We start from the raw sequence: 22,121 nt of genomic DNA, 5'->3' as shown, positions 1-22,121 counted from the left end.
TTTAAAAACCAATAATATTTATCAAAAATAATAATTACAATAATAATACATATAATGTTGTTGTAATATGTGGTATTTATTATTTGTCTGTGGGCCGGATTTGGTGACCCATGCTATGTATATGATGATTGCATGGTGGTTTTATTTGAAAAGATTAAATAATAACAAATACTATTAAAAAAATTGTATGATTACTCACCTTGATCATAATCAGCATCAATATTACCTGTGACAAAATTAATATGAAATATAAGTACAATATTATTATTTATTTCAAATACCAATAAAACCTTACCCTTTATTTTATTATTTAAATCATCAATATTCAACTCAGTTGTTGATATTGTTAAAATATTAGTTTCAAAATGATCAATACTTTCATTAGAAGTTAAACAATCATTAGAAGTCAAATCTAAAATACAAATTTTTAGATTAATTAATTTAGAGACCCAATTTCTTTTTATCATTATTTATTAACATAAAACTGATAGTAACAAAACTAAACATATATTGTTGCAATTAAAAATCTTAAAAACTTCAATAAATTACAGATTGGTACCTTCGATAATGTCACTTTGAAGGTAATTATTAGTATTTATTTCCAACAAATCAGTTGTTGGTATTAATGATCCACTATCTTTGGAAGGAAAGCTCTCATTTGATGTATGATTCACATTAGGAATTAGATCTAAATACAATAATAAACCAATTAAAAATTGACTAACAATTCAATGAGTTGTATATAATTATTATAAATTAACAGATGTATTTAAATATATTATTTGAGTAATATGTTCAATGCATGGATATTCAGTAAACAATAAGTAACATGAGGAACATACAAGGTATTTGAAAAAGAAAAAGAAATAACAATACATAATAAGAATTTAAAATCGACGGTAAAATAACTATAAAATGGATAAATAATTCAATGCACCTAGTGGGAAATCAATCTCAAAACCTCTAACACCAAATAATTTCCAATATTAATTAATATATTAACTTTATTATTTTGTCTTCTTAGTTATTAACAGTCATAGAATTTGACTCAGTTTCAAGATCATTAAGATGATTGATAATTTCATTTGAAATTGAACATTCGTTAGTGGTCAAATATAAATATAATTTCTTTAGGTTAATTAAAAGTCCCTATTTATTTCAATCATCATATTTTTTTTTTATCATACTAATTATGTTATATATAATAATTTTTTAACATTAAAACTGATGGTTAGCTTTAAGATAATAAAAAAATATGTAAATAATCACAAATCGAAATATGAAAACATCAATAAACTATAGATTACTACCTTCGGTAATGTCACTTTGAAGATAATTATTAGTATTTATTTCTGTCAGCTCAGTTGTTGGTAATAATAGTCCACTTGTTTTGGAAGGAAAACCCTCATTTAATATAGGGTTTTCTTTAGTAATTACATCTGAAATTCAATTATGCACAAATTAAAAAAAAAACTTGAATTAATATTATGATTGAATATAATATTTGTTAAAATTTCAATTACAGTGGAACCTCGATTATCTGGGGTAATGACGGGGAAAGGGTCACACGGATAAATGAAAACCACGGTTAATCGAGACTTTTTATAATAATGTAATTTTTTATTTAATTATAATTAAAAATATATACAATAATGTTATACATCTACAGTCCATACTTATTTTTAAATTTTCAGAAGAGTTAGCACGGTTATTAGCGAACACGGATAATCGAGGTTCTACTGTACATGAATTAAAAATATTATCCTTAAAAAGAATTAATTTTCTATTTAATTCAATCAACAGTAAATAATATCAAAACACAACAAATTAACAGTATTTATTAATTTATTGTTAAATTAATTTTAATTGGACTTACAACTATTATTGTTTGTCTTGACATTACATAATTTTTGTAATGGTCATCAAACGTCTAACTTAACTAGAGGACCATATAAAAACTATAAAATCGTTGTAGGCCAGAACATAATATATAGTATTTAAAAATGCAATATTAACACAATTTAAATACAATGACCATCCTTCATTTTATTCTGTTTTAATTTTTTTTTTTTTTTTATAGAATCATGTCCCACAAGTAAATAATATAACTCAATATAAATACATTAGGTAAGTATAGAGGGTGGAGGGTGACTGGACACATTAATTGATACTGGAGATAAACTATTTTAACCTTAGCTAAATTCTAAATGAATGGCCAGTAAAACCTAACCTAACTAAGGCCGATCAAACAACAGTAAATTGTACATGTTTTACTAAAAATACCTTACCTATATTAATTGTCGTATCATGATAATTTATTTTTTCTTTATTGAGTGTTGTTGATAATATTAACGATGAATTACAATTTTTATCTGATATTAAATCTGAAATATATGTATACCATTGTGTCAATTAATTTATATTTAATCTTTAATATCAAATCATATTATATGAATCTCACTAGTAGCAGTTATACCTTCATATTCAACATTTTTTTTATTTTTCTCCTCCAGAATAGTTGGAGTTGTCGATGATAAACTTTTTACTTTAGAAAAATTACATTCTTCTAAAGCCTGATCATCATTAAGTGTATGACCTAAAATTATAAAAAAAGTTAAATTTATAAAAATAATAATGAATGATAAAGTAGAAAAGCATACAAGTTGAATTGATTAAATTTCATTGACTTAAATTAAATTTTATTTTAATTTAATATAAATCACTTACTTGGCTCTTTTATAATAGGGTTTTCTTCAAAAATAACTTCTATTTCTAACCTATTTTCAAGTTTGACATCTGCATCACTAGTTCCTATAGACATATAGAATATTATAAATAAAAATTAATTTAAGAAAGTCAAATCATGCATTTATACTTAGTATATATCCAAAGTTAGTTAAGTGTATTACAGTAAATTTACATAATCAAGATTTTAAAATTGTAATATTTCCCACGCTTATAGCTTCCTTTAAAATTAAAATATTTATAAATCAAGATAACATATGGTTAGTTGATCATCCTCATTATTATATTTAGTTCTTATTAAATGATCGTCTATATTTGTAAATAAACAAGCAAAAGGCCATTTTACAATTACAAAATCTAACAGTTTTTTTTTTTATTATTATTGTAAATAGTCCTTTTGTTGTAACAATTGAAGATTATTTTACTTGGCTAACAACTTTGGACGAAATATTGTATCTAATGATTAATTTATATTGTACCTATATAATATATTTTAACAAAATATGAAATACCATATTAGTGTTTATTTAATAGATTATTTTATGATAACTAGTTGAATTTTCTTTTTTTCAGTATATATTTTCATAGAAATTAGAAGCATCTAAATGTTTTCTAGTCTTAAAATGTTTAACATCATTATACATAAAGTTCATAAGGTTATCAGAGAACATCATATTTTCACTTAAAATCTATTTTTGGGTATATAATTCTGTAATAAAGTAATATTTAATAGTTTTTACTGAAAATCTACAAAGATAAGATTGAACTTAAAGGAGTATAAACAAGATATAACTAGATTCTTAAAATTTGACTATTTTACTAATAAATTTTAATATCTTAACAAGAATGATATATAATAATTATTGACATAAATTAATTTAAAAATATCAATATATTACTATTAGGGCTGGGATTTTGATGCACCTTGCATTGTTTTTGAAGCTTTCTGTACGATGGTCGTTTTGTTATAAATATGTTTTTATGTATTTTTGAATAAGAATAAGAAACTATATTTTACATTTTTGATTTTTTAGGGCATTATAAATATTCTTAGGTCATTTTTGGGATTTTTAAATCTTTTGTTCGAATTTAAAATTTTAATGTGAATTTATAAGATATTTATACGCTGGTAGCTAACAACTCATTTATATTAAAAATTCTGAAGTATGCTATCGTAGTTCAATGTAACAATAAAGAGTAAAAGCTTTTTCAATATATTTAATAAAATAAAGTTTATATTATAAAATACTATAAAGCTTTTATAAATAAATTTTAAAGATATTTTTTTTAATGCATTTTTGAGTTTTTTCATGTCATTTTTACATTTTTTTTAAGCGCATTTTTGGGATTTATAAGAGCATTAAAATCCCTGCCCTAGTTATAATTATATTACTGTTGACAGGATAACTAGGATTACCATCTAAATTATTTGCGTTTTTTGGCGAAGTTCTTGTAACAAAAACAAAAGTTACTTTATTATTTTGCTGATTGCTCTTCAATATAGTTGTGTCATTTCCTCCACAGTCTAAAAAGTATATTAATACACATAAAGAAATAAATATATAAAATAGATGTTAAAAATTAAAATTACTTTTTTTGTGTCATGCAATTTTAATATACAATATTAAGTTCCTGCTGTACCTACATTAAGAGTTGTAACTTTGGGGGTTTAAAATTGAAATAATAGTAAAAAAAATATAATAAACAACACTTATGTACGAGTCATGATATTAAATTAATAACTTATTTCAAAATCTTTTTAACCTTTTAACTTATTAACATTTGCTGACTAAATTACCATTAAATATTTGAAGTGATATATTTAATGTAAGACTCTAACTACCGAAAACATAAATACATATTTGAAAATATTAGTCTTTCAATATAATTGCCATTGATTACAGAACATTTTTGGGAAAAAATATATTTTTTACTATTATTGTTATTGTTTTTAATTTTATTTTTTAATGGCTATATACATTTTTAATAATATAATTTCGATAGCATTTTGATTTATAAAAATCAAATATTGGACAAGTAGCTTACTAGTTATGAGTATTTAAAGTTTAGATGAGCAAAGTGTAGAGGGATAGATATTTTGTGGGGTAATAGTACCCAACAAAATGTCTATCCTCAACTACTCAACTTTTATATTTACTTTAAATAATTATAGCACATGAACTAATGGTCCAAAATTCTATTTTTAGGTGTCAAAGTTAACCAAAAAATATTTTACTATAAAATTATGATGATAAAAATAGAAAAAATAAACTTATAAGATTTTTAGAATACTTAGTTATAAAAAAAAAAATGTTTAAACATTAAAAATGGCTGAAATAATTATTCATTTATTTATTTATTAAGGATTAAATGAGCGAGCCCAATTACAATGGTAAATATGGAATATAAAAATAATATATACATAATGATTGTTCTGGTGGTACAAAAAATTAATTGGCTAACTTTAAGACATAAATTAAAAGAATTAATAATTACAAATAAAAATATCAACATTAAAATTATTTATATATTACATGGATCTAATTATAGAGGCATTCTTACTGTAAAAATACGCTGGAATGGCACATAAAAAATATAAATCTGTCTAATCAAATGTCATGCTTGACCCTTCTAACTTGAACAGTATCAAGCTTTAAATATAATAACAATGGTTCATATGAAGTGTGAGAGTCTCAAAGTGAGACAAACGTGAAATATTACATTTACTGCATATTAGTCTCATTTTGAATCACCTCAAGCGTATGTATTTGTGAGGAGACCATATTATTGAATTATAATAATCGACCTAACAAATGCACAGTAAAACGTCGAGGACTAAAGAATCAAAATTATTACAATTACGCATTATAAAGCCTAGCATCGAGGATACTCTATATTGAATATAGATAATGGAAATAATGGTCGTTGAATAAAAAAGAAGAGTCAAGATATACACCCAAATCAATAACGAGATTAACTTGTTCTAATTCAATACAATTCAAATAATATTTGTTTAATAAAGGTAAACGTTTTTAATTTTTAAGAATGCTTAATTTAGTGCATGATAACCTAGGCGAGATCAGGTACGCTATGATAGGTCGCCAGTTGTCCACCGCTGTTACTCGTCGCGGTCGACAACAGTCGCCGTATATACAACTTATTATAAGACATCATAATATTTATATTATAATACATTATAATACGTCATATAATAAGCTAGCGCATGGTTACAATAATATTTTAATATTTATTATTAGGTATATTGAATTCATAAATAATTTCAATACATATTATAGCGTCGGAATTCGAAATTAATTCAGGGCTACGGCAAGGCTATGCCCTATCCCCGACACTATTTAATATAGGTTTGGAGAAGGTCATAAGAGAATTAACCCAAAAACAAAAGGTGGAGATAGTAGGTAGTGAATCAATAACAGCGTACGCTGACGACAATATTAGGTAATATTATTATATTTACGTCATATTAGGTAACACCAGACAATAAATTATATAAACTACATCTGAATTGTTGGAAGCTAGTAAAAAAATGGGGCTACGTAAATCAAGAAAAGACTAAATTTATGGTTCTCTCTAGAAGCAACGAAAATCAACATAACTTACAAGTAGGTAATTTAATCTTTGAAAAAGTGGACAATTTCAAATACCTAGGACCATATATAACCATATAACCATAAATAGTAAAAATGACATGCACCGAGAAATAAGTGAAAGAATAGCTAGTGGGAACCGATGCTATCATAGTATAAGTAAGCTACTTAAGTCCAAATTACTGTCAACAATTAAAAAACTCTACTCTATATAAATTATCTGAGACCAGTAATTGCCAGATTGGCAATACTCGAACAAAAGGTACTTAAAAACATTTTTGGCCCAATATATAAAACAGAGTTAGGAATTTTCAAGAAAAGAAAGAATGACGACCTATACAGACTATATTTAAAACCCAATATTTCATCGTATATAAAAATTAAGAGAATGGAATGGTTTGGGCGTGTATGAAAAGCTGATAATAACATCATAAGAAAAGTACTAACGGAAACCATACATAAGAAAAGACCGATAGGCAGACCACAAACGAGGTGGAAAGATGCGGTACAGAAAGATATCAAGATGTAGGGAAGAAATGTATCAGTTGACCTAGCATTGGACAGGGAAAGGTAGAGAGAATTGCATATGGCAGCTCAGGTCCTACAGGGACCGTGTTAAGCTAAGAAAGAAGATTATAACATAACATTATAATGGCGAAGTAATACAAAAAAAAATGTAGTATTATAATTCACTATGTATACGTTAGGTTAGGTTAGGTCTAGTTGCATGACCAGTTTTTGATGGTCGAGTGGACATACTTATTACTTCAACTGATTATAAAATATGAAAATAGATTACACCACTACCGTATAGTACCACCACTAACGTTTTTTGGATAGAAATAAACCTTCAAATTACCACAAACATATTCTAACTTATTGACTTGAATTTTACTCCATTCATTATTTTTTCAACATATTTGAATTAACTAAAGTCTGTTTAATTTACTAATAGCAAGAGAGAAAGCATTCGTACACGTATAAAAAAATGCTTAAAATCGAAATTATTTCATTGTATTTTGTGGATGTGAATTTTCTACTAATTCAAAACTAATTATTTTTTTATTAATAATACAAAATAAAATAACTACTTTTTATTTTCATATTTTTAAGTTAATATTAAATCTAGTTATGTTTCAAATCGAATATTCTCACTTACCTAGATTACCATCAAGATTATAACAAGGTTCATTAAAATGCTCTCGTTTTATTGAAGCGTTCGAGTCTTGTCCTATTCATAAAACAAATAATATAGGTCTATATAATAATTTAAATTTTTTAATAACACTAACTGATTATTCATGTTTACTTTTTTACTCTAGTAATATTTATTCAAGCATAATAAAAAAAATGGTAATAATCAAAGAAAAAACATAAATATCTTCTTATTTTTATACGAAAAAATTTTAATATTTGTTGTAGATAACAAATAGATCCTGAAAGTTCAGGTTGAGTTGGTATAATTCATAAATATTATTAAAAATATGCATAAATATACTATTGTTAGAACCAAGATGTAACACATTGGTTATATTTAATAAAATATCAAAATCAAAATCCTGTTTTATAAAATGTGGAACAGATACTTTATTTTATACTTTGTTCAAACAACAAATTTATAATACCTAAATTAAGTTGTGTTTTATTTCATAATAATTTTAAAATAATTTATTTTATAATTTGAATTGTATTAATCTAACTTAAATATATAACAGTAAGTATTATGTAGAAAAACTATCAATATTAATCACTTCCAATTTCATTAAGAATCTTTCCACTAAAAACATCAGACTTCCTTGCATGACATTTTAAAACATTATTATTTATAACTATCTATTATTAAATTTATCTATACCCCTGGTATACTTTGATTCAGTTGTCTATGAGAATTTGAGTAATATATAAATTATATGATTTTAAAAACATTCAGAAGATTTATTGGTATACAAATTATTAATTAATAATAATATTGTGATGTATGTGTGAAGAGAAAAATCTATAAGCTTACTGAAAACTATCAATTAATTATTATTATCATGTTTTCTTTTTTTATAAAAGTTTAATAACAATTTTAGATACTTCTATCTAACCTTAGATACCTTAAGATTTTAGACCTAATTTATCAGACATTAATCACAGAAGTAAATTAATCCTATTAACCTCACTTAATGAATAACAATATACAATATAATTTAATTCGTATTATAACCAAATGTTTTTTTTTACAAACTAAATAAATTAGTAGATATACGTAGTACAGAACAAGCTACAGATAAAACGACGTATAATTTTTTTGTTTTCAGATATGTTTGTAGAAATTATAATGCGTGATGACGACTTCTGGAGGGATAAAATGGAAACACGGTTGAATTTTTTAAAAACTAATTTATAACAAGAAATTCTAGATCCTAAAATTTGATAATAAATGACAATTTTTTAACAATTATTATTATTGTAATTAAACATGTACCTATTATTTGTTATAATCATACACGAGTACTATTTATTATTTTATGTTTTATTTACGTATTGTTATTATTATTATTATTATTATTAAATGTATACAGTAATAAGACTTCTATTATATTTGTAACTAATAAAGGAAAAGTGGGTATCAACGCCGCATCGTCAAAAGCAAGTTATTTATAAATAATTAAATAAACTACTTTATTTCTATCCGTAATATACCGGTTGTGTGCGGTACAACGCGCACGCACAGATAAAGATATTTACGCACACGCATGTACAAGTCAGCGAATGACTTCGATCACTATTTTATCGAAGCACTATTTAGATGAAGAAAAATGCTTTTACACGAAAAACTCTCACGCCCTGTAGAATAGTCGGATTTTGTTAATTTTTTTTTATTTAAAATATGAGAACATTTTGCAGGTCAGATCAAAGCCCAACTTTTTATTTTACTTTGATGTGCTAAAAAGATTTTTGAAAAACAACGAATATTTTGCATTATTTAAATGTATATTAGAGCTTCTATATTTATAATTTCGAAAAACAGGCTTTGATTCGACCTGCAAAATATTCTCATATTTTAAATTAAAAAAAAATTAATAAAATCCGACTTTTCTACGGGACGCTAGAGTTTTTCCTGTAAGACGTCTTTTTGTCCTAAAAACGCACCGGCTCCGACCCCCTTCATATTATATTTAAAACTAATATGTATATTAAATTCATTCATTTATATTTAATTTTTGAAAATAAAACTTATGTCTATACTGTCTAAAGAAATTAAAAAAAAGCTTTTACGTTATTTCAGAGCTATATTTAAAAAATAAATTTCTAATTGACAAAATAATTAACCTTGAACAAATAATTCAATAACAAATTCCCATAAATAATATTATAATAATTCTAGTTACCATTTACAATATCGTTTTCATTCAGATTCAAAAGTATCTCTTCGGGTGTCATTTTAACCTCTTGGTTTGTCAAATGATCTTTGATTTTAACTAATTTCAGACTTCTTAGATCTCTACCCGTTTTTTTACAAACTGAACTAATACAGCAACCTAAAAAAAATATACATATATAATTAAACAATATTGAAAAAACAAAATATTATAATGTTATCAAATAGTTATGTTGGAAAGATGAAAACCATAAAACTGAGTAAATCAAATTATAATAAATATTTAGAGTATGTTTTTACAACCAAAAAATGTTTATTTCTTCATATGAATTTAAAAGAAAAGCTAAAAAAATGCTTTAATAGAAATTAAAATAATTTTAATCATAAGTTATTTAAAATAATGTTTCACGTAGACATAAATGAAGTGCTCAAATGTATATCGTTAAGCTCTAAAGGTTTTAAAAACAAAAAGAGTAACCTAACCTGGAGGTCACCTCCATCTACTTCATACAAGATTGATACACAATTTTATCTTTTATGTAATTTAATTATCAGTGATATATATATGTGTTTGGACGACACAATGTATTGTACCATTTTTACCCGCACACACACGTTTGCTACTCGTGTACGTATTACGTGTATGTCACGACGATGTATTTAGTTCAAACGCAGGGAAATTCAGCGTGGCAGGCCGTTTTTACTGTTTATACAACGTTAAAATGAAAATCAATGAAAACCTAACAACATATTATTATTAATATTATTATACTTAGAGCTATTATTATTAGTTACAAAAAATGATTATAAATTTATAAATTATATAATTTATTATAATAAAGATTATCTTTATATTAAAATGCATAGAATTAAAACAAGGTAACATATCTTAGAAAGAGATAATACTTCTGAGCCCCCAGCCCCTCTATAACTATTTACGCCCATGTTTCTGAAAATTATGTCTAACATAAAATGAATATGATATGTACCTTAAGTCCAAAAATTAGGTTCGTAAAAAATAAATATATATTTAAAAGTTGTTTATGCAATCAAGATTTTATAAATTTTTTATGATATTTTTAATATATATATATATATATATATATATATATAAATATTAAAATTGAAAGTAAATCGACCAAATTACATTGATAATAATTCGCGTATAATTAATTAGTGTATACTCTGACCTAAATAAGAAAACAATAGGCAGCAAATGAAAACCCGTCGAAACTTGTATTCCCACCAAAATCATGTTTCTGTCACCGTATAAGAACGCGCCGACAAAGACGACTACAATCGACCAACGACAACGGCTGCAACTGATCTGCGGCGACCAATCAAAGAACGATTAGACACTGCATGGGGGGTCCGAACGTAGCGATTCATTTATAGGGGCCTAAGCGGTGTCTTCTTATTTGGGACAGAGTATAATATTCATTGATGTTTCTAATGTTATAACCTTAATTTTAACACTAAGATGACATGAACGAGCAAAGACATCAACGGTTACATAGATCAAAAAAGGCAATACATTTTTTTTTATCCTTACCATAACCCAGGGGTCACTAATTTTTATGGAAGTCCATAAAAAGTTGAAATTTAACACACTAGCCGCGGTCCCTGACAGTTTTAATAATTCACACACGTTAATAAATACATTTTTCTTAAATTAGTATTTAATTGATTTATTTATGGATTTATTCAATACAGATTAATTTAATTTTTTTGTCGTAATATAAATTTTATATGACACACTTTTAATTTTTATTTAATTATATTATAAAAATTTTAAAATTTTCTCCGCGGATCTGTAGTAAAAAGGTTAGTAGTCCAGATGCGGACCGCAGTCCTCCAGTTGGTGACTCCTACTATAAACAAACGATAGAAATTTTTCTACTAATCTCAACGTATTTACCAAATATGATAATTCTTCGGTATATAACATAAAAGTAATAAAACGTTGAGTGAAATTAGTAATTAATTTAAAACTATGAATACTAAAATGTCTTACTAAAACAAAATAAAGGAAATTAATTAATAAATAATTATTATATACATAATCAGTTACAATATTATAAACTCTATTCTTTATAATTCTATTCTCTTATATCTAAGAGTGAACCACTCGGCCGACCAAAACTCGTTTTGTTCACGCATCCCCACCACAAGACGGGCGCCGCCGCGAACGTTGGTGTGGGCCGTCACGAAACTGTAGCTGCCTACGTAGTGAGCTGTATTAACACACTATCACTTGTTTGATTCCACTCGCTCGCACATGTTCACTTTAGTATTTACCACCGTCATTTATTAGTTTAGCTATCATTTTCCGTAGTGAATTATTTTTTTTGTTCATATATTTTTTATTAAATAATTACCATGGACCAAGAACAAGCTGTAGGCAAGTCTCCAGTAAAAAAAAATCCATCAGTAAAGGTAAGAACATTTTTTCAATGAATGATTTTTTAATTTAATATGCTGGTTTTATCATAATAATTTTTGTTACAATTTCAGAGAGTAGATTCTGGCAAGAGACAAATTATAATCAATGCGTACAAGTCAAAAATGAATTCCGATCCAACAAAGTCTTTAAGAATTATCCGACAAGAACTTTCTAAAGAATTGGGCATTGGAGCAACGACAATTTCGACCACAATTACAGAATACAACAACACTAAAAAAGTAATATCTCCTTGCAAAAAACGTGTTAAGACATCCTTCCTCGATACATTTGAAGAGTTTGAGAGGAATGTGGTTCGTAGGCATGTACATAGTATTTGGTTCAAACGTGAAATTCCTACGGTCGACAAAATATTTCAAGTAGTTTCCGATGACGACTCTTTACCTATTATTTCGAGAACAAATCTTTTTAGGCTTTTGAAAGAAATGGATTTTAAGTACAGCAAACGTAGTCGAAATAATGCACTGACTGAAAAAACCGAAATTGTGTGTTGGCGTAGACGGCTTCTTGAACAATTGCGTGAATACCGAAATGAGGATCGACATTTATATTATCTGGACGAGACCTGGGTTAATGCTTGTGAATGTACCAGCAAAACATGGATCGATACTACAATTAAATCACCCCGAGACGCATTCCTACAAGGTCTGTCAACTGGTGCCGTAAATCCTTCAGGAAAAGATGAACGCCTTATTGTCCTGAATATAGGTTCGGAAGATGGGTTTGTCCCCGGCGCATTGTTGTGCTTCGAATCGAAAAAAAACACTAGAGATTACCATGACGAAATGAATGGGGAGACATTTTACGAATGGATGGAGGGTGTACTGCCTCGTTTAAAAGAGAACTGTGTTATCATCATGGACAATGCGTCATATCATTCTGTGAAGCTTGATAAAGCACCTACGTCGCAAACCAAGAAAGGTGATATAATAAAATGGCTGGAGGATAAAGGCGAAGTTATAGACAGACCTATGTGTATACCACAACTTCTTCAAATTGTGAAAAGGATCAAGCCACAACACCAGAAATACGTTATTGACGAATTGGCAAAAAAACATAACCGTAATATACTAAGACTACCTCCATATCACTGTGAGCTCAATCCAATAGAGTTGGCTTGGTCATCCGTTAAAAATTACGTACGGATGAACAATAAGACCTATAAATTACACGATGTCAAAAATTTATTAATTGAGGGCGTCAAACGCGTGGATGCAGACATGTGGAAGAATTTTATTAGTCACACGAAGAAAGAAGAGGATAAATTTTGGGAAATCGACTTCGTCGTAGATGAAGTATTGTCTGCAGAGTTGGAGTCAGTAACTTTGACAATCGGAGATACATCATCAGACGACTCCCTCGGCACTGAATCTGACTAATTTTTTTAAATTTTTATTCTATTATATTGACGTATGTATTTTTTTATTTTTTTTTTTTTGTATTTTATTATATTGACTTGTGTATTTTTAAAATATTGTATTTGTATTATATTATATTGACGTGTACTTTTTTTTTATTTGTATTTTTAAAAAAAATTGTATTTGTTTTATACCTATTATATTAAATTTATTATTTAAGCAATAAAACAATTTAATTTATAATATTTTATGTTTATGTGTTTGTATATAATATACAGTGAAAACTCTTTATAACGAAACTCTTTACAACGAAAAACTCTATAAAACGTAAATATTAGATAATAATGGTTGGTTTGCTTTATAACACATTAGTAAACTCGTTCTCTATAACATATAGTCACTCTCAATAACGAAACAATATTGTATGTTTCATAACACAATTTACCTGTTAAGTATTATAAATTATAAAAATAATCAGCAAAAATGCTGAAATTTCCAAGAACGATTACATTCTTTCATTATCTACTTTTAATATCGTAATAATACCGCATTATTATCGATATCGAATAATATATTCATTTTATTATCGACGAAATTTCTAACAACAATTTTGTTTTTTTTTTTAAACTCTCTCTATTACGAAAACTCTCTTTAACGAAAGAAATCTCTTGGTCCCTTCAGATTCGTTATAAAGAGTTTTCACTGTAGTTTGATTTATGATGAAATTTCAAAATAAGTGTTGTATAGTAATTAATCGCGAAAACAGCTATGTTTTTATGATTCTCTGTATGCACGGCGGTCGACAACTTACGACGACCGGCGATGACTGTAGACCAATGACAGAACGCCTAGCCGTCACCAGGGGGGTCAGACAATGATCGGCGGCTCAGTCTGCGTGCGCGAAAGCGGTTCACTCTTAGGTGGAATAGAGTATAGTGCATCGAGCCCATATGGATGATTGTATTCTCAAGGTAAAAAAATAATTTTTAGTGTATATTCTTATGTAAAAAAAAATTGTCTTATGACTCGTCGTATCCCGAAATAGCTAAAGTTTTTATTTAAACACGACAAAAAAAACGGCTGAAGCATGTAGAATAAGAATTGTCACAATAAATACAAAAAATTGAATGATTTTTAATGGAATTTTTGATATTGTTACAATGCAAATACGGTTTTTTTTTAGACAAATCTTCGTCAAAATAATTATGATAGACTAGTTGTCTACTTAGACAAGATATGGATGATCCAAAATCACTTGCATAAATTATACTTACAAAATTCGGAGAATTCAGAAGGATTGAAAATACCAACAGATAAAGGCGGGTCGGATAATTATTTGTCATGCTGGTTCTAGTTAATATGGGTTTGTGAAAATCTCTAAATAAGTTGAGTTCATCTGAAGATTATCACTGACAAATGAATTCCAAATAATCAAACGATGATTCATTAAAATGCTTTAAGATAGAAGAGTCATCTGTAATTATAATAAATAACGCATCTTACCACTCTGTGCACGCGGACAAAAAGTAAACAAAAAAAGTAATTCAAATAAAGGAGTTGAGTTTTTATCTTTGAACACAATACCAGAGTTACACGATCGATTTAAAGATCATTCCGCGAGGAAAAAAATACGAGCTCTATGACATTGTATTTCAATAGACAATAAGGTTGTACAGTTACCACCATATAGGTAACTGCTAGTATAATCCCATCAAGTTTATATGGGCAGAGGTCAAAAGAAAAGTCGCCGATAACACGCCACTATTAAAATAGCAAATGTTAAAGAGTTAGTACACAAAGCTTTAGACTCAATAAGGATTGATGATTGGAAGAAGTTGCAACAAACTTCAAGACAACGATTTCACGAAAGCCATCTTTCGTCATAAAGTACTAAGGCCAATTATAACGATCTATCCTGACAACAGCAGTGAAAGTAAAGATGACGATGATCAATAAAAATATGAAAGTAATATATTTTTTTTTAATTATTCATATATAATAATGTATTATAATAGTTCTGTAAATATAATATTTTTAATTTCTTATTTTATTTTATTGTATGTACACATTTAATTGTTAATATTTTGTTATTTAATTTGTAATGAAATAATATATCAAACCCATATTATCGTGGAAAAAATGGGGATTACTCATTTGCGCCAAAATAAAAAAGGTATATTTATTCTGACAGCCCATTTGCGCCAAATTTAGCTGCGTAAACATTTTACATTAACGACTTGGTTAATTCATAAATGTAAAATACGTCGTGTCTATAACATATAATAAAGTTATTTTTATAAGTCTATAGATTTTAAAGCTTTGCATATTATCAACTATTATTACCTATACTCTACAATTTTTAAAAACAATTTCTACTAATCCTGATTATTGTTTCAAAAAAATGTGTATTATTGACTATTATTTAAAAAAAATCCTACAATTGACTATGATTTAAATAAAAGTATATTGATTATTATTATTTAATTGATTATATTATTTGAGAAAAAAATATATTACTTTATTATAATTAAATCAGGTACACTTGGCGAAAATGGGCTGTACCCAAAACGAATTAATTTTTTTTGGCGCAAATGGGCGATGCTCGAAAAAATTATGTAATAATTTTAAATTTCCCACCTTGTTTACGCAGTATTATGAGTACCTAACCCAGGCTTAAAAACGCCTCTCGGAGCGGTATGATCGAATCGCGTTTGATGTGAAACCCACTATACTTAAAGTTAAGAAAAAATTACATTCTTTTTTGTTCAAATAATTAATTTTGAATTGGCAACTGAAGCCGAATCTTAATCACTTCAAGCCATTTCGGAGCCGCTAAGAATTCCGCATTAAACGTCATTTCATTGGTTTATTCATACGTGACGATATTTTAAATCGCACACAAAATATTATTGAGACGCATCGTCCTAAATGACCGTTTATATTATTATAAAAATATACGGATTCCATACGACACATATTAGTGTATTACTCCCGTTTATCGTTCAAACGCACTAAAACTATTCAAAAAGATATCACCGACGCTTATTACGAGACACAAAATGCCACAATACATAAGTTCGACGATCGCAATTCAAAACATAAAACGTCTTCGATGTCACGCAGTCACGCCATAATAGACACGTAAACAAAATGGAGAAGACGCTGGAGAAGAGGGGAAACGGTCGAGACGAAATTTTCGAAAAGACCGGCATCGGACCGCGGTTCACTAGTGACATGGCAAACTTTTTTCGTTTAATATAATAAAAAGATTAGGTATATGTATAACCGTTTCATAAGAGTAAAAAAAAAAACTATAACTATGAAAAAATTACTTACATAGGTCTTTAGATGAAAAATCTATAGATTTGATAATACTTTTTAAGTCCATTATAATAGGTTGCTTAAATTCACCAGTTTTAACATCTTCGGGTTGATCCTTACCTACTAGATATTAATAAATAAAATGTTAATTGCAATAATACCAATTAAATTCATTTTAATCAAATTTAATGTTAACAATTTATATAAGCATATAAACATTTTTGAATACTGAATTGTATGTTTAAAAACTTGTAATATATAATGTTTTAATTATTTTATTAACTTTCAAAATGTTATAGAAAGAAAAAATATTTTATTAAATAGATTGATATATAATTTTTATTTTTTAAGAATATTAAGTGTAACAAGTAATACATTTATGACACTGCATTTGTTTGTAAACAATAGTTTATATAAAGGCTTTTTTTTACATCCTAAAAAATTAATATTTTTTTTCAAAACAAAATATGTTTTTAAAAAAGATGGTGTATAATATATAAAAATATAAACGTTAAAACATTTGAAGAGTTAAATTTTAAATAACAAAAAGCTTTATAATGTTTAAATAAATTATCTTAATTTAAAAGTTATAGAGTGAAGTAGTGTACCATGCATTTTATGGATACCCAATTGTAACTTATTACTGCATATATCTATGTATTTTTATATTAAGTATACTTTGCTATTGGATAAATGTAGTATGTTACATTACCATATTATGGACTACGAGCATAATATAATAAATACTGGGATATTGGTAAATGTTAAGATGGTAAAAGACTTACTTTTTTTTAAATAAGAACAAGGTTATCATTAAAGTTACAGTATAAAGTTGAATATAAAAGTTAAATCACATTCTAAATTTGATAATAATATAGTAATTATAATTTAATACTCTATATTAGGGATGAGCAACTGAAAGTTATTAGAGGGCTAATCTTTAGAAAATTAAAATTTAGCGGGCCAGAATATAGAGCAATAAAAAAGGTCATTCAAAATATGCATTTTAATATTTTAATTTAGCATAGACGTAACATAGAGTATAGATCAGTGTTTCTCAACCGGTGTTCCTCGGTACACTTATATGCCGCAAACTAGCTGTAGGTGTGCTGCGAGTCGCAACCGTGATACACGCGTATAGTATTATAAGGTGATAAAAATAAAAATTTCCAAACCCAGATTGAATCAGCGAGCTACCGAGAAAATTTCAGAGGGCCGGTAGTCAAATAATGGGGAAGCAAACATTTTCAAAAACCCCCAAATGATTAAATATTAGAGCTGAAGTCTTCGTAGCTTATCATGTATAATGCAATTTTAGCCTACCCTAAAATTTAATTAAATCTCCGCCTATAAATGCACCGAGAGAAATTTAAAATCTTAAAGGGCCAAGAAGTCTTAATCCGGCGCTGGAAATTTCTATTAAAATTGTTATTAATTTATTACTAGTGTTCCGTCAAAACTATGGTTATAAAAAATGTGCCATGAGCATAAAATAGTTGAGAACTACTGGTATAGATGATTGACTTTGTAATTGTATGATTTAATTTGAAAATGTAGCGTGGGCCAGAGAAGGTTTGTGGGCCGGATACGGCTCGCAGGCCTCCAGTTGCTCACCCCTGCTCTATATAATATAAAATATAAAACTTTTTGTTCATCAGAGTAGGATTTATAAAGAAGGCAGGACTTTAACTACTTAAAGCTCACTTACCAAAAACACACTTTGTATCATTATTTGAATTGGTCAAAGTTTGTTGATCATCTAACCTTAATTGTTCTCTAGAATTTGAGGTTGTAACGTCTTCAACATAATTGGTTCTTACTGAATATAAAGTAATTTAAAATAAATATCAAATGGTTCTTACTGAATATAAAGTTATTTAAAATAAATATCAAACAACAGTAAAATATCAACCATGGATATTTTTGAAATGTTTTATTACCAAGTAATGCATTATTTTCAGCAGTATCTACATTTGTTCCATGTTGTGACACATCAGTTGTATTATCCGTTTCATTTGAGGGTTTATTCAATGCATAACCTATTAGATAAATAAAAACAAATTTTCAAATTATAGATTACACAATATCAAATTTAATTCATAAACAAAAAAATAAAACTAAATTAACACAAATGGCAGTTAATAAAAATATAAATATAAATTGTTGAAAGGTAAAACTATTTATTTAAATGTTTTAAAAAGATTTATGATTAGTATACAGCACACTTACTTGACTTATCACCAACTGAATCAATATCAAAATTGATTGAAACTTGTTGCTCATCCAACATTAATTGATCTCCAGTTTTAGAAATTGTAATATCTTCATGAAAATCATCAATTTTTACTAATAATATATAATAATTTTAAATTAGTATAATAATTATTTATTAAATATTAATTAAAATATTTTAACTTTTAATACAACCAAAATTTATTTCAGGCTGTATCTCTTCTGTGGCCGAATCTGTTCTAACTTGTATTAGACTGCTTTGTTTTTCATCTATCTTGTCTTCTTCACCAACTGAAATTCAAATAAATAAACTCAATTTTAGAACAATTTACCAAAAATAAATTATTCAAAATCTAACAACAATAAGATAAGAAACACAAATATGTTCAAGGATAAAATATCTTAATATAATTAGCAAGAACAATAAAAATAATTTTATCAATTTAAATATACTTTTATTTCTTAATATACATTTTATCTTATTTTACTCACTTATTAACTCATTTGAAATTGAAACACTCGTTGAATAGCTAAAATCTTGTAGATCATCAGTCTGTATTTCATCTTCCTTATTGGTAGTTGTAACATTTTCATACTCAACTAGATAAAATAGAAATTGTTATGTAATTGTTAATATTAATAATATTTATAAATGGATAGTATTACAGAATAATACTCTATATAAATTGTATATTAAATTAATAAAACGCTACTGTACCATTTGAAAAGTTTTTCTCATTGTCACTTGATTGTATTTCAACCCCTATTTCATTAAAATAATTATTCCTTAATTGATTAGTTTCTTCAAATGCAGAATAATCATAGTTTATATCATAGCATTCTTCAACACCTGGAAAAAATAATTAATATATAATTGATAAATTACAATGAATAATTTCAATTATATAAACTCGTTTTTTTATCAATACTTGCAAACAATATAACTAGAAAAGCCAAAGTGTCGGTATAGGTAAGAATTAATCTTAAAAAAGAAATGCTCAAAATAAACTAAGTATTTTATACTCTGTTCAGGGAGAAAATGTGTTGATTCTGCACAGTACCACCCCTGCATCATCTTACTATGAAAACCGGTTAGCCTATAGCAGGTTGTCACATAGGAAAACGCAGAAAAACTGATTTTGGTTGGTTTACGGTGCGCTCTCGCTGAACAGAATATAGTTAAAATAAAAAATCATTGAACGATGAAACTAAATATATTAATTCAAAAACACAACACGAGAATGTACATCAAGAATTATTTCAATTAATATAAAAATATATAAGGGAATCAATAATATGATTGAATAACACCATAACCAGTCAATCGTAGAAGTTCAAAAGAAATTATATTATTTAATTTAAAAGAAATTATTTATTAAAATATCATAAACAAGTATAACTAGATTTTTGAATACTAATAATAGCAGTAAATTATTCAACCTTCAGTCTTATCTTCATAATCATTAACTGTCTTCTCAATAGCTGATTTGCATAGTAGAACACTAGTGTCATTTATTACAGGATCTTCAACAGTAAAATTATTTTTATCTTTTGATTTTTTTTTTGTATTATGCTCATATTCTATTTGTACTTTTGATTTTTTAACATTATCATCATCTAAACACATAAATAATATTAAAGTATTCCAAGTTTAAAATCACTTCATTAATTATTCTATACCTTTACTAGCCTCTGCCACACTATCACTTATTTTCTCTTTATCGTTTGATATTGTAAATCTGTCTTTATCTGAAAAAAATGCAAAACATATTTAATACTATTAGATATAAACTCTAAAACAATAAATATATGCCTAATTAATTATTTAAAATATATTTAAATATGTTTTTCAAGGATATGTAATTTTTTGAAAATAAAATAAGTCTATAATAATTGGATTAAGTAACCTATAGTCACTACTCAGTCACATATAAAAGTAACTTTAGACTGGTGACTAAGTTTTGTACTAAGGCCAAAAAAATCAATTTACTGTATCAATCTCAAAATATACTACTATTATCAGGAGCATGATCTAAAAATAAGTTTTAAATAAAGATTTGTATTTTGTAAACCTATAGTGAACAATAATTGCATTTAAAATATAATAATACATATACAGTTTTATTTTGCAATCTATTTAACATTTTTTAACAAAATTGAAAAACAAAATCAGAACATTTATGGTTATTAATATCAAAATATTATAATAATATAATTATAAATTAACTTACCTAAACCAGAATCACTAATATCGTTGTCAAGATATTCTGTGCTTGGTTTTTTCTTAAGAAATTTTATTTTTTTTATGCCAACATATTCTAGAAGAAATGATATACAATAATTTGTAATTAATTTTTATAAATGTAAAATAACTGAAATCAATATATCAACTTTACCATCAATAGTTTCTTCTTCTAAGTTATTTGTTTTCCTCTTATTGTTTGTCATGGTTGTTATTCCAGATAAGCCTGCTATTTCAGAAGAATCGCAGATGGATTTATTGTTAGATGTAAACTCTGAAACGGACGTTTTATCTTTTAGATAAAATAAAAATAAACTTTTACTATTTATCATGAACGATGATCAAAGCTAATTTTATTTAGTAGATATACTACAGTGAAAAATAACCAATATGCTAAATATCATAAAGACAAAAAATTAAATATTTGTTGAGTATTGTAAATGCTTACTTATATACATATAAAAAACAAAAATACAAGATGACAGTAAAATTTTAATTAAAATTTAAAAAATAATTTACTTTGTTTTTTTTTAATAACATATTGTATACAATACCAAAAATATAATGAATTTCTAAAATGTTTGTTAAATTATATAAATAAAATAACTACTAATTTAAAAAATAATAAAGAATAAAATAAAGAATAATACTTAACTCGCATATGTTGACCAAATTATAACAGTGAAAATATACAAGTGATAATGTATAAAAAGTAAAACAAATAAAAATTGTGATATAATAGAAACTAAAATAATAAGCTCTAGTAAAAATTTGATAATATTTACAA

At 26.4% G+C, this 22,121-nt stretch overlaps 1 protein-coding gene across 11 annotated transcripts in view; it reads right to left on the bottom strand.

The window, feature by feature from the left end:
- The window catches only part of LOC113551707 (serine-rich adhesin for platelets-like), a 54,440-nt gene that overhangs the window by 19,626 nt on the left and 12,693 nt on the right, over positions 1-22,121 (bottom strand). For 7 of the 11 annotated variants that reach the window (XM_026954114.1, XM_026954166.1, XM_026954139.1 and 4 more), the window contains exons 9-29: positions 21,489-21,626; positions 21,324-21,410; positions 20,773-20,841; positions 20,533-20,709; positions 19,811-19,942; positions 19,585-19,692; positions 19,288-19,383; positions 19,090-19,206; positions 18,801-18,899; positions 18,569-18,679; positions 16,876-16,983; positions 9,731-9,880; positions 7,513-7,584; positions 4,163-4,270; positions 2,728-2,811; positions 2,477-2,596; positions 2,289-2,384; positions 1,311-1,439; positions 560-688; positions 296-412; positions 200-226 (exon numbers count right to left, since the gene is read on the bottom strand). In XM_026954114.1, the coding sequence (XP_026809915.1) occupies positions 200-226; positions 296-412; positions 560-688; positions 1,311-1,439; positions 2,289-2,384; positions 2,477-2,596; positions 2,728-2,811; positions 4,163-4,270; positions 7,513-7,584; positions 9,731-9,880; positions 16,876-16,983; positions 18,569-18,679; positions 18,801-18,899; positions 19,090-19,206; positions 19,288-19,383; positions 19,585-19,692; positions 19,811-19,942; positions 20,533-20,709; positions 20,773-20,841; positions 21,324-21,410; positions 21,489-21,626 (2,274 nt within the window). The remainder of the gene's footprint in view (positions 1-199; positions 227-295; positions 413-559; positions 689-1,310; positions 1,440-2,288; positions 2,385-2,476; positions 2,597-2,727; positions 2,812-4,162; positions 4,271-7,512; positions 7,585-9,730; positions 9,881-16,875; positions 16,984-18,568; positions 18,680-18,800; positions 18,900-19,089; positions 19,207-19,287; positions 19,384-19,584; positions 19,693-19,810; positions 19,943-20,532; positions 20,710-20,772; positions 20,842-21,323; positions 21,411-21,488; positions 21,627-22,121) is intronic. The other 4 variants (XM_026954121.1, XM_026954148.1, XM_026954157.1 and 1 more) reach the window with 4 other exon arrangements.

This window comes from Rhopalosiphum maidis, chromosome 4 (assembly GCF_003676215.2).
Source record: "Rhopalosiphum maidis isolate BTI-1 chromosome 4, ASM367621v3, whole genome shotgun sequence".
NCBI lineage: Eukaryota > Metazoa > Arthropoda > Insecta > Hemiptera > Aphididae > Rhopalosiphum > Rhopalosiphum maidis.
Note: the sequence above shows the minus strand (reverse complement) of the source record. Positions and strands in the feature narration are given on the sequence as shown.